The sequence below is a fragment of the Molothrus aeneus genome, chromosome 3, assembly GCF_037042795.1.
Source record: "Molothrus aeneus isolate 106 chromosome 3, BPBGC_Maene_1.0, whole genome shotgun sequence".
Lineage (NCBI taxonomy): Eukaryota > Metazoa > Chordata > Aves > Passeriformes > Icteridae > Molothrus > Molothrus aeneus.
In genome coordinates, this window is record NC_089648.1 from 112,021,596 (window position 1) to 112,034,939 (window position 13,344).

Here is a 13,344-nt window from a genome sequence, read left to right on the forward strand (position 1 = left end):
CAATCCAAACCCCAATCCCAATCTCAATCCTGATCCCCACCCCAACCCCGATCCAAAAGATCCCAATGATCCCAATGATCCCAATGATCCCAATGATCCCAATCTTGATCCCAATCCCCATCCCGATCCTAATCCCAGTCCTGATCCCAATGTCAATCCCAATCCCGACCCCGATCCGAATCGCAATCCTGATCCCAATGATCACAGCCCCCATCCCGATCCTGACCCCAATGATCCCAATCCCAACCCCAATCCTGATCCCAACCCTGATCCCAACGATCCCACTGATCCCAATCCTGATCCTCATCCCAATCCCAACCCCAATCCTGATACTAATCCCGATCCTGATCCCAATCCCAAAACTGATCCCGACCCCAATGCCCATCCCAATCCCGACCGTGATCCTGACCCCAATCCCGATCCTGACCCCAATCCCGATCCTGATCCCACCGATCCCAATCCCAATCCCGATCCTGACCCCGATCTCCATCCCAATCCCAATCCTGATCCCAATCCGAACCCCAATCCCGATCTCAATCCTGATCCCCACCCTGACCCCAATGATCCCAATCCTGATCCCATTCCCAATCCCCATCCCGATCCCAGTCCTGATCCCAAACTCGATGTCAACCCCAATCCCAATCCCAACCCCAATCCCAATCCCAACCTAAATCCCGACCCAAATCTCATTCCCGATCTTGATCCCAACCCCGATCCCAATGATCCCAATGATCCCAATCCCCATCCCGATCCCAATCCCAGTCCTGATCCCAACCTCAATGCCAACCCCAAACCCAACCCCAAACCCCAATCCCGACCCCGATCCCGACCCCGATCCCGCTGATCCCGACCCCAACCCCAATCCTGACCTCGATCCCAAACCCCAATCCCGACCCCGATCCCGACCCCGATCCCGACCCCGATCCCGACCCCGATCCTGCTGATCCCGACCCCGACCCCAATCCTGACCTCGATCCCAAACCCCAATCCCGACCCCAATCCCGACCCCGATCCCGCTGATCCCGATCCCGCTGATCCCGACCCCGCTGATCCCGACCCCGTCCTTATCCCGGGGTTCCATCACTTGCCCAGATAAACGGGTGAGGATTTGGGATTTTTTTGGGATTTGGAATTTGGAGTTTGGGAGTTCTGGGGTTTGGGGATTTGGGATTTGGGATTTTTAGGATTTGGGAATTGGGGGTTTGGGGGTTGAGGTTTAGGGGATTTGGGATTTTTTTGGGGGGATTTTTGGAGTTTTTGGAATTTTTGGGGATTTGGGGGGCTGGGATGTGGGGTGTAGGAATTGGGATTTTTGGGATTTGGAATTTGGGGTTTGGGGGATTTGGGATTTTTGGGATTCTTGGGATTTGGGGTTTGGGATCTGAGATTCCTGGGATTTTTGGGGATTTGGAGATTTTGGGGATTTGGGGGATTTTTGGGATTTTTGGGAGTTTTGTGTTTTGCAATTTTTGATTTGGGGTTGGGTGTATTTGGGATTTTTGACATTTTTGGGATTTTTGGGATTTTTGGAATTTAAGGTTGGGGATTTTGGGGATTTTTGGAATTTAAGTTGCGGATTTTTGCAATTTTTGGGATTTAAGGTTTGGGATTTTTGGGATTTGGGAGCTGGGATTTGGGGTGTAGGATTTGGAATTTTGGGGATTTGGAGTTTGGGGTTTGGAATTTGGGGGCTTTGGGATTTTTGGGATTTGGGGTTTGAGAATTTGGGGTTTAGGGGATTTGGGAATTTGGGATTTTTGGGGGGATTTTTGGAGTTTTTGGAAATTTGGGGATTTGGGACATGGGATTTGGGGTGTAAGATTTGGGATTTTGGGGATTTGGGGTTTGGGGGATTTGGGATTTCTGGAAATTTAGAGATTTTGGGGGTTTTTGGGATTTTGGGGATTTTTCAGATTTGGGGTATTTTTGGAATTTTTTTTGGAGATTTGGGAGTTTTGCGATTTGCAATTTCTGATTCGGGGTCGGGTGGATTTGGGATTCTTGATATCTTTGGGATTTTGGGGATTTAAGGTTGGAGATTTTTGGGGATTTGGGATTTTTGGGATTTTTGGGATTTTTGGGATTTTTGGAATTTAAGGTTTGGGATTTTGGGGATTTGGGGGATTTAAGGTTGGGGATTTTTGCAATTTTTTGGGATTGAAGGTTTGGGATTTTGGGGATTTTTGGGATTTGGGAGCTGGGATTTGGGGTGTAGCATTTGGAATTTTGGGGATGTTTGGGGTTTGGGGGATTTGGGATTTCTGGAATTTTGGAGACTTTTGGGATTTGGGATTTTGGGGATTTTTGGGATTTAAGGTTTGGGATTTTGGGGATTTGGGGGATTTTTGGGATTTAAGTTTTGGGATTTTTGATATTTTTGGTATTTTTGGTCTTTTTGGTCTTTTTGGTCTTTTTGGAATTTAAGGTTTGGGATTTTGGGATTTTTGGGATTTTTGGGATTTTTGGAATTTAAGGTTTGGGATTTTTGGGATTTTGGGAATTTAAGGTTGGGGATTTTGGGGATTTTGGGGATTTAGGGTTTGGGATTTTTGATATTTTTGGGATTTAAGGTTTGGGACTTTGGGGATTTTGGGGATTTAAGGTTTGGGGATTTTTGGGGAATTTTTGGGGAATTCTGGGGGATTTTTTGGGGCTGTTTGGGGATTTTTTGGGGGATTTTTTGGGGCTGTTTGGGGGAATTTTGGGGGATTTTTTGGGGGACTTTTTGGGGCTGTTTGGGGATTTTTTTGGGATTTTTTGGGGCTGTTTGGGGATTTTTTGGGGATTTTTTGGGGCTGTTTGGGGTTTTTTTGGGGGATTTTTTTGGGCTGTTTGGGGAATTTTGGGGGATTTTTTGGGGATTTTTTGGGGATTTTTTGGGGGATTTTTTGGGGCTGTTTGGGGATTTTTTGGGGGATTTTTTGGGGCTGTTTGGGGTTTTTTTGGGGGATTTTTTGGGGGACTTTTTGGGGCTGTTTGGGGATTTTTTGGGGGATTTTTTGGGGCTGTTTGGGGATTTTTGGGGGGATTTTTTGGGGGATTTTTTGGGGCTGTTTGGGGATTTTTTGGGGGATTTTTTGGGGGATTTTTTGGGGCTGTTTGGGGTTTTTTTGGGGGATTTTTTTGGGCTGTTTGGGGAATTTTGGGGGATTTTTTGGGGGATTTTTTGGGGGATTTTTTGGGGCTGTTTGGGGATTTTTTGGGGGATTTTTTGGGGCTGTTTGGGGATTTTTTTGGGATTTTTTGGGGCTGTTTGGGGTTTTTTTGGGGGATTTTTTGGGGGATTTTTTGGGGCTGTTTGGGGATTTTTTGGGGGATTTTTTGGGGCTGTTTGGGGATTTTTGGGGGGATTTTTTGGGGGATTTTTTGGGGCTGTTTGGGGATTTTTTGGGGGATTTTTTGGGGGATTTTTTGGGGCTGTTTGGGGTTTTTTTGGGGGATTTTTTTGGGCTGTTTGGGGAATTTTGGGGGATTTTTTGGGGGATTTTTTGGGGGATTTTTTGGGGCTGTTTGGGGATTTTTTGGGGGATTTTTTGGGGCTGTTTGGGGATTTTTTGGGGGATTTTTTGGGGGATTTTTTTGGGGCTGTTTGGGGTTTTTTTGGGGGATTTTTTTGGGCTGTTTGGGGATTTTTGGGGGGATTTTTTGGGGCTGTTTGGGGATTTTTGGGGGGATTTTTTGGGGCTGTTTGGGGATTTTTTGGGGATTTTTTGGGGCTGTTTGGGGATTTTTTGGGGGATTTTTTGGGGGATTTTTTGGGGATTTTTTGGGGGATTTTTTGGGGCTGTTTGGGGATTTTTGGGGGGATTTTTTGGGGCTGTTTGGGGATTTTTGGGGGATGTTTTGGGGATATTTTGGGGTTTTTTGGGGTTCTCCCCACCTGACCCAGAGCAGGAGCTGCAGCAGGTGATAGCCCACGGCGTAATCCCAGAACCAGCTCGACGCCGAGCGGGGCGGCTGCAAAACAACGGAGCCGGGGTTTGGGGATTTGGGGGGATTTTGGGGGATTTGGGGGGATTTGGGGGATTTGGGGGGATTTGGGGGGATTTTGGGGTTTTTGGGATTTTAGGGATTCCAGGGATTCCAGGGATTCCAGGGATTTTGGGGATTTTGGGGATTTTTAGGGATTTTTGGGATTTCAGCAATTTTTGGGGTTTTAGGAATTTTGGGGATTTTTAGGGATTTCAGGGATTTTAGGGATTTTTGGAGATTTCAGGGATTTTGGGGATTTTTGGAGATTTCAGGGATTTTGGGGATTTCAGGGATTTTGGGGATTTCAGGGATTTGGAGGAATTTCAGGGATTTTGGGGAATTTCAGGGATTTGGAGGAATTTCAGGGATTTGGAGGAATTTCAGGGATTTTGGGGATTTCAGGGATTTGGAGGAATTTCAGGGATTTGGAGGAATTTCAGGGATTTCGGGGATTTTTAGGGATTTTTGGGATTTTAGCAATTTTTGGGGTTTTAGGAATTTTTGGGATTTCAGGGATTTTTAGGATTGCAGGGATTTGAGGAAATTTTGGGATTTTGGGGATTTTAGGGATTTCAGGGATTTTTAGGGATTTCGGGGATTTTTAGGGATTTTTGGGATTTCAGCAATTTTTGGGGTTTTAGGAATTTTGGGGATTTTTAGGATTTTTAGGGATTTCAGGGATTTTTGGAGATTTCACGGATTTTGGGGATTTCAGGGATTTGGAGGAATTTCAGGGATTTTGGGGAATTTCAGGGATTTCGGGGATTTTTAGGGATTTTTGGGATTTTAGCAATTTTTGGGGTTTTAGGAATTTTTGGGATTTCAGGGATTTTTAGGATTGCAGGGATTTGAGGGAATTTTGGGATTTTTAGGGATTTCAGGGACTTTCAGAATTTTGGGGACTTTTGGGATTTCGGGGATTTTAGGAATTTTAGGGATTCCAGGGATTTCAGGGATTTTTAGGGATTTTTGGGATTTTAGCAATTTTTTGGGGTTTTAGGAATTTTTGGGATTTCAGGGATTTTTAGGATTGCAGGGATTTGAGGAAATTTTGGGATTTTGGGGATTTTAGGGATTTCAGGGATTTTTAGGGATTTCGGGGATTTTTAGGGATTTTTGGGATTTCAGCAATTTTTGGGGTTTTAGGAATTTTGGGGATTTTTAGGATTTTTAGGGATTTCAGGGATTTTTGGAGATTTCAGGGATTTTGGGGATTTCAGGGATTTGGAGGAATTTCAGGGATTTTGGGGAATTTCAGGGATTTTGGGGATTTCAGCAATTTTTGGGGTTTTAGGAATTTTTGGGATTTCAGGGATTTTTAGGATTGCAGGGATTTGAGGGAATTTTGGGATTTCGGGGATTTTTGGGATTTTAGGGATTTCAGGGATTTTTAGAGATTTTTGGGGTTTTAGGAATTTTGGGGATTTTTAGGATTTTAGGGATTTCAGGGATTTTAGGAATTTTAGGGATTCCAGGGATTTTTAGGGATTTCGGGGATTTTTAGGGATTTTTAGGGATTTCAGCAATTTTTGGGGTTTTAGGAATTTTTGGGATTTCAGGGATTTTTAGGATTGCAGGGATTTGAGGAAATTTTGGGATTTTTAGGATTTTAGGGATTTCAGGGATTTTAGGGACTTTCAGAATTTTGGGGACTTTTGGGATTTCGGGGATTTTAGGAATTTTAGGGATTCCAGGGATTTCAGGGATTTTTAGAGATTTTTGGGATTTTAGCAATTTTTGGAGTTTTAGGAATTTTGGGGATTTTTGGGATTTTTAGCAATTTTTGGGATTTTAGGGATTTTCAGAATTTTGGGATTTTGGGGACTTTAGGGATTTTAGGAATTTTTAGGATTTCAGGGATTTTGGGGATTTCAGGGATTTGGAGGAATTTCAGGATTTTAGAGATTTTTGGGATTTTAGCAATTTTTGGGGTTTTAGGAATTTTTGGGATTTCAGGGATTTGAGGAATTTTGGGATTTTTAGGGATTTTAGGGATTTCAGGGATTTCAGGGATTTTCAGAATTTTGGGGACTTTTGGGATTTCGGGGATTTTTAGAGATTTTTGAGATTTTAGCAATTTTTGAGGTTTTAGGGATTTTTAGGATTTCAGGGATTTGAGGAATTTTGGGATTTTTAGGGATTTCAGGGATTTTAGGGATTTGAGGAAATTTTGGGATTTTTAGGGATTTCAGGGATTCCAGGGATTTTCAGAATTTTGGGGATTTTGGGGACTTTTGGGATTTCAGGGATTTTAGGAATTTTAGGGATTCCAGGGATTTTTAGGGATTTTGGGGATTTTTAGAGATTTTTGGGATTTTAGCAATTTTTGGGGTTTAAGGAATTTTGGGGATTTTTAGGATTGCAGGGATTTGAGGACATTTTGGGATTTTTAGGAATTTCAGGGATTTTAGGGACTTTCAGAATTTTGGGGACTTTTGGGATTTCGGGGATTTTAGGAATTTTTGGGGATTTCAGGGATTTGGAGGAATTTCAGGGATTTTGGGGAATTTCAGGGATTTCGGGGATTTTTAGGGATTTTTGGGATTTTAGCAATTTTTGGGGTTTTAGCAATTTTTGGGGTTTTAGGAATTTTTAGGATTTCAGGGATTTGAGGAAATTTTGGGATTTTTAGGATTTTAGGGATTTCAGGGATCTCAGGGATTTGAGGAATTTTGGGGACTTTTGGGATTTCGGGGATTTTAGGAATTTTAGGGATTCCAGGGATTTTTTAGGGATTTCGGGGATTTTTAGGGATTTTTGGGATTTTAGCTATTTTTGGGGTTTTAGGAATTTTTGAGATTTTTACGATTTTAGGGATTTTAGGGATTTTCAGAATTTTGGGATTTTGGGGACTTTAGGGATTTTAGGAATTTTTGGGGATCTCAGGGATTTTGGGGATTTCAGGGATTTGGAGGAATTTCAGGATTTTAGAGATTTTTTGGATTTTAGAGATTTTTGGGGTTTTAGCAATTTTTGGGATTTCAGAGATTTTTAGGATTGCAGGGATTTGAGGAATTTTTGGGATTTTTAGGGATTTTAGGGATTTCAGGGATTTTTAGGGATTTCGGGGATTTTTAGAGATTTTTGGGATTTCAGCAATTTTTGGGGTTTTAGGAATTTTGGGGATTTTTAGGATTTTAGGGATTTCAGGGATTTTAGGGATTTTTGGAGATTTCAGGGATTTTGGGGAATTTCAGGGATTTCGGGGATTTTTAGGGATTTTTGGGATTTTAGCAATTTTTGGGGTTTTAGGAATTTTTGGGATTTCAGGGATTTTTAGGATTGCAGGGATTTGAGGAAATTTTGGGATTTTTAGGGATTTTAGGGATTTTAGGGATTTTCAGAATTTTGGGGACTTTTGGGATTTCGGGGATTTTAGGAATTTTAGGGATTCCAGGAATTTCAGGGATTTTTGGGATTTCAGCAATTTTTTGGGTTTTTAGGAATTTTTAGGATTTCAGGGATTTTTAGGATTTCAGGGATTTTAGGAATTTTGGGGATTTTTATGATTTTAGGAATTTCAGGGATTTCAGCGATTTTAGCATATTTTGGGGTTTTAGGGATTTTAGGAATTTTTTTTGGATTCCAGGGATTTTAGGGATTTCAGTGATTTTAGAAATTTTCAGGGATTTTGGGGATTTCAGGGATTTTTGGGGATTTCAGGGATTTTTTGGCATTTCAGGGATTTTAAGGATTTTGGGGATTTTCACGATTTCAGGGATTTTTTTGGGGTTTTTTTTGGGGGGGGATTTTTGGGCTTTTCCCGATTTTCCCCATTTCAGGGATTTTTTTGGGGGGGATTTTTTGGGGGGGATTTTTTTGGGGGGATTTTTTGGGGGGATTTTTTTGGGGATTTTTTTGGGGGATTTTTTTGGGGATTTTTTGGGGGGATTTTTTGGGGGATTTTTTTCGAGAGGATTTTTTTGGGGTGGATTTTTTGGGGGGGATTTCTTGAGGATTTTTTGGGGGGATTTTTTGGGGGGGATTTTTTGGGGGGGATTTTTTGGGGGGATTTTTTTGGGGGGATTTTTTGGTGGGATTTTTTGGGGGGGACTTTTTGGGGGGGACTTTTTTGGGGATTTTTTGGGGGGATTTTTTTTGGGGGGATTTTTTTGGAGGGGATTTTTTTGCGGATTTTTTGGGGTGATTTTTTTGGGGTTTTTTTTTTTTGGGAGGATTTTTTTGGGGCGATTTTTTGGGGGGATTTTTTTGGGGGGATTTTTTTGGGGGGATTTTTTTGGGGGGATTTTTTTGGGGGGATTTTTTGGGGGGATTTTTTTGGGGGGATTTTTTTGGGGGGATTTTTTTGGGGGGATTTTTTGGGGGGATTTTTTGGTGGGATTTTCTTTGGGATTTTTTGGGGGGATTTTTTGGGGGATTTTTTGGGGGGGATTTTTTTGGGGGGGATTTTTTGGGGGGATTTTTTGGGGGGATTTTTTGGGGGGGGATTTTTTGGGGGATTTTTTGGGGGATTACTTTTTGGGGGGGGATTTTTTGGGGGGGGATTTTTTGGGGGGATTTTTTTTTGGGGGGATTTTTTGGGGGATTTTTTGGGGGATTACTTTTTGGGGGGGGATTTTTTTTGGGGGGGATTTTTTGGGGGGATTTTGGGGGGGGGATTTTTTTGGGGATTTTCTGGGGAATTTTTGGGGGATTTTTTGGGGGATTTTTGGGCTTTTCCCGATTTTATGGATTTTTTGGGGGATTTTTTGGTGGGGATTTTTTGGGGGATTTTTTTGGGGGGATTTTTTGGGGGGATTTTTTTGGGGGATTTTTTGGGGGGGATTTTTTGGGGGGGTTTGGGGGATTTTTGGGGGGGGGGATTTTTTTTTGGAGGGGATTTTTTTGGGGGGATTTTTGGGCTTTTCCCGATTTTATGGATTTTTTGGAGGGGATTTTTTGGGGGGGATTTTTTTGGGGGCACTTTTTTGGGGATTTTTTTGGGGATTTTTTTTTGGGATTTTTTTTTGGGGGGGAGGATTCCTGTTTTTCTTTGCTCCGTGCCTCGTCGGTGGGGTCCTGGTAGATGACCTGGACGTTCTCGGTGTGCGGGAACCACAGGAAGCGAAAATACCGGGAATTGCTCAGGTGCTGCTCCAGCTCATCCAGGACCTGGAATCCGGGATGGAAAATGGGGAAAAACCTCGGAGCTTCCCCCGCCATCCCAAAAATTCCATAAAAAATCCCTCGGGGATGGATCCTCGAGCCCAGAATCCCGGAATTCCATCGGTTTTCCAATCCCATCCCATCCCAACCCCAAATTTTTGGGATTTTCCAGCCTTTCCTTGGACATTCCCAAGGAAAATTCTCCGGGAATCCCAGCCCAGCCAGGAATTCCTTCCCAAATCCCAAATTTTCCCATTTTCCCAGGGAATTCCCTCCGTTCCCAGCCCGCCATGGGATCCATCCCCATCCCAACTCTTCCCTGGGAAGGAATTTTGGGATTTCCCTGGAATTTGGGATTCCCGGTCCCTTTCCCATCCCCACATCCCATAAAAATCCCTGATCCCAGAATCCCGGAATTCCTCAGATGGGATCCATGGATTTTCAATCCCATCCCATCCCAACCCCAAAATCCTGGGATTTTCCAGCCTTTCCTGGGAAATTCGCTGGCAATCCCAGCCCAGCCAGGAATTCCTGCCCAAATCCCATTTTCCAGGGAATTCTCAGGATTTTTTCCCCCTTTCCCAAAATCCTCTCCCTGGATCTCTGGGAGTTTTCCCTGGATCCTTTCCCACATTCCCAAAATCCTCCAGGATTTCCCCCAAATCCTTCCCCACCTTTTCCCTGGATCCTTTCCCACCTTTTCCTAAAATCCTTTCCCGCTTTTCCTCCATCCTCCAGCATTTCCCCAAAATCCTTTCCCACATCCCCAAAAATCTTTCCCCACTTTTCCCCAAATCCTTCCCCACATTCCCTGGATCCTTTCCCACCTTTTCCCAAATTCCTTTCCCACATTTCCCTAAATCCTCCTGGACTTTTCCCAAATCCTTTCCCATTTTCCCTGCATTTCCCGACCCTTTCCCTGGATCCATTCCCACTTTTCCTTCCTCTTCTTGCACTTCCCAAAATCCTTTCCCACCTCTCCTCCATCCTGCAGAATTTTTCCTCCCTCCCTTCCCACATTCCCTAAATCCTTCCCCAATTTTCGTGCCTCTCCCAACCCTTTCCCTCCATCCATTCCCACATTTTCCATCCATTCCCACTTTTCCCCAAATCCTTGCCCACATTCCCTGGATCCTCTCCCATTTTTCCTTCACCCTTTTCTCACTTTCCTCCATTTTCCAACCCCTTGCCCTCCATCCATTCCCACATTCCCACATTTCCCAAATCCATTCCCACATTTCCCAAATCCATCCCCACATTCCCTGGATCCTTTCCCACCTTTTCCCAAATTCCTTTCCCACATTCCCTAAATCCTCCAGGACTTTTCCCAAATCCTTTCCCATTTTTCCAGCCTCTCCCAACCCCTTCTGGATCCATTCCCACATTTTTCCACCCTTTCCCCCATTCCCCAAATCCTTTCCCCCATTCCCCAAATCCTTTCCCACATTCCCCAAAATCCTTTCCTGCTTTTCCCTCCACCCTTCCCATCATTCCCCGCATCCTTTCCCCCCGTATTCCCCCTGCATTTTCCAACCTTTTCCCTGGATCCTTCCCCACTTTTCCCAAAACCCTTTCCCGCTTTTCTTCCATCCTCCAGGATTTCCTCTCCATCCTTTCCCCATTCCCTAAATCCATTCCCCCATTCCCCAAATCCTCTCCCCATTCCCAAATCCCCCATTCCCTAAATCCCCCATTCCCCATTCCCCAAATCCTCTCCCCATTCCCCAGATCCCCCATTCCAGAGATCTTTTCCCCCTCCATCCCCATCCCCCATTCCCCAAATCCCCCATTCCCCATTTCCTGGATCCATTCCCCCATTCCCCAAATCCCCCAAATCCCCCAAATCCCCCATTCCACCAAATTCCCAAATCCCCCATTCCCCATCCCCCAAATCCCCCATTCCTCATTCCCTGGATCCATTCCCCCATTCCCCAAATCCATTCCCCATTCCCCAAATCCATTCCCCATTCCCAATCCCCCATTCCCCAAATCCCCCATTCCCCAAATCCCCCATTCCCCATTCCCGGATTTCCCCCATTCCCAAATCCCCCATTCCCCATTCCCCCATTCCCCCATTCCCCAATCCCCCATTCCCCATTCCCAAATCCCCCAATCCCCAAATTCCCCAAATTCCCCATTCCTTCATTCCCCATTCCCAAATCCCCCATTCCTTCATTCCCCATTCCCCCATCCCCCATTCCCCATTCCCAAATCCCCCAAATCCCCCATTCCCCATTCCTTCATTCCCCATTCCTTCATTCCCAATCCCCCACTCCCCAAATCCCCCAAATCCCCCAATCCCCCATTCCCAAATCCCCCATTCCCCCAAATCCCCATTCCCCAATCCCCCATTCATTCCCAAATCCCCCATTCCCCCATTCCTCCCCCATTCATTCCCGGGATCTCTCCCCCCTCCATTCCCCCTCCCCCATTCCCATGGATCCATTCTGGAATTTTCCCTCCCGGCAGCAGCAGCAGCAGCAGCTCAAGGTCAGGGCTCAGCATTCCCAGATTTCCCCGGGAATTGCTGGGACTTGGCCTTTGCCCGGAGCAGCTTTTGATTCCCGGGATTTCAATCGGCGCCCGCGCGGAGCCGGAGCCTTTGAGGGATAATTCGGGACCGGGGCGGGCGGGAGCGGCTCCGGAGCCCTTGGGACGGCCCCGGCCCCGTCCGACCTCGCCCCGCGCCTTCCCTGGGGCAATTCCCCGGGAGCCGGGGGCTCGGGCGAGGGGCTCCCTGCCCCGTGCCAGCCCCACAACCCCAGAAAAACCCCCGGGGGCGGATCCGGAGCCTCCTGGAGCCCAGGATCCCGCGATGGTTCGGGATGGGATCCCTGGAGCTTCAGCCCCCTCCCCGAAATCCTGGGATTTCCCAGCATTTCCTTGGGTACCGCCAGGGATCCGGGGAGATCCTCTGGGAATTGCGGCCCGGCCAGGAATTCCTGCCCAAATCCCATTTTCAGGGAATTGTCCCCATTCCCAGCCTGGGACCGGATCCAGCCCCATCCTGGTTCCTCCTTGGGAAGGAATTTTGGGATTTCCCTGGGAATTTGGGGCTCCACTTCCCTTTTCCAGCCCCGGATTCCATAAAAATCCCTGGGGATGGATCCTGAGCATCTGTGATCCCAAAATTCTGGAATTCTATTCATGGGATCCACGGACCTTCAATCCCATCCCATTCCCATCCCATTCCAATCCCGAAATCCTGGGATTTTCCAGCATTTCCTTGGATACTCCCAGGGATCCAGGGAAATCCTCTGGGAATTGCAGCCCGGCCAGGAATTCCTGCCCAAATCCCATTTTCAGGGAATTCTCTGAATTCCCTGCCTGGGACCGGATCCATCCCCATCCTGGTTCCTCCTTGGGAAGGAATTTTGGGATTTCTCTGGGAATTTGGGGCTCCACTTCCCTTTTCCAGCCCCGGATTCCATAAAAATCCCTGGGGATGGATCCTGAGTGTCCTGGATCCCAGAATCCCGGAATGGTTTGGGATGGGATCCATGGACCTTCAATCCCATCCCATTCCCACCCTACAAACTCCTTGGATCATCTCAGGATCCCGGGAATTGCCATGGGATGGGATCAAATCCTGACGAATCCCATCCCAAACCATTCCGGGATTCTGGGATCAGGGACGCTCAGGATCCATCCCCGGGGATTTTTATGGAATTCGGGGATGGAAAACCAGAGTAAAACCCCAATTCCCAGGGAAATCCCAAAATTCCTTCCCAAGGAGGAGTCGGGTGGGGATGGATCCGGTCCCAGGCTGGGAATGGAGAGAATTCCCTAAAAAATGGGATTTGGGCAGGAATTCCAGGCCGGGCTGCAATTCCCAGAGGATTTGCCCGGATCCCTGGCAGGAAAAGCTGGAAAATCCCAGAACAGTGGGGTGGGAATGGGATGGGATTTAAAATCCATGGATCCCAGCAATGGAATTCTGGGATTCTGGGATCAAGGACATTCAAGATCCATCCCCGGGGGTTTTTATGGAATTGGGGCGATGGAAAAGAGAAGTGGAGCCAGGAAATCCCAAAATTCCTTCCCAAGGATGAGTCAGGATGGGGCTGGATCCAACTCGAGGCAGGGAATGGGGACAATTCCCTGAAAATGGGATTTGGGCAGGAATTCCTGGCCGGGCCTCAATTCCCAGAGGATCTCCCCGGATCCCTGGCGGTACCCAAGGAAAGGCTGGGAAATCCCAGGATTTCGGGGAGGGGGCTGAAGCTCCAGGGATCCCATCCCGAACCATCGCGGGATCCTGGGCTC

General features: G+C 46.2%; 1 protein-coding gene across 1 annotated transcript in view; it reads right to left on the reverse strand.

Moving 5' to 3' along the window:
• Positions 1-13,344, reverse strand: part of LOC136554317 (L-gulonolactone oxidase-like) — a 74,778-nt gene that overhangs the window by 30,238 nt on the left and 31,196 nt on the right. Inside the window, exons 7-8 of the mRNA XM_066546165.1 lie at positions 8,977-9,084; positions 3,881-3,957 (exon numbers count right to left, since the gene is read on the reverse strand). Coding sequence (XP_066402262.1) covers positions 3,881-3,957; positions 8,977-9,084 — 185 coding nt within the window. The remainder of the gene's footprint in view (positions 1-3,880; positions 3,958-8,976; positions 9,085-13,344) is intronic.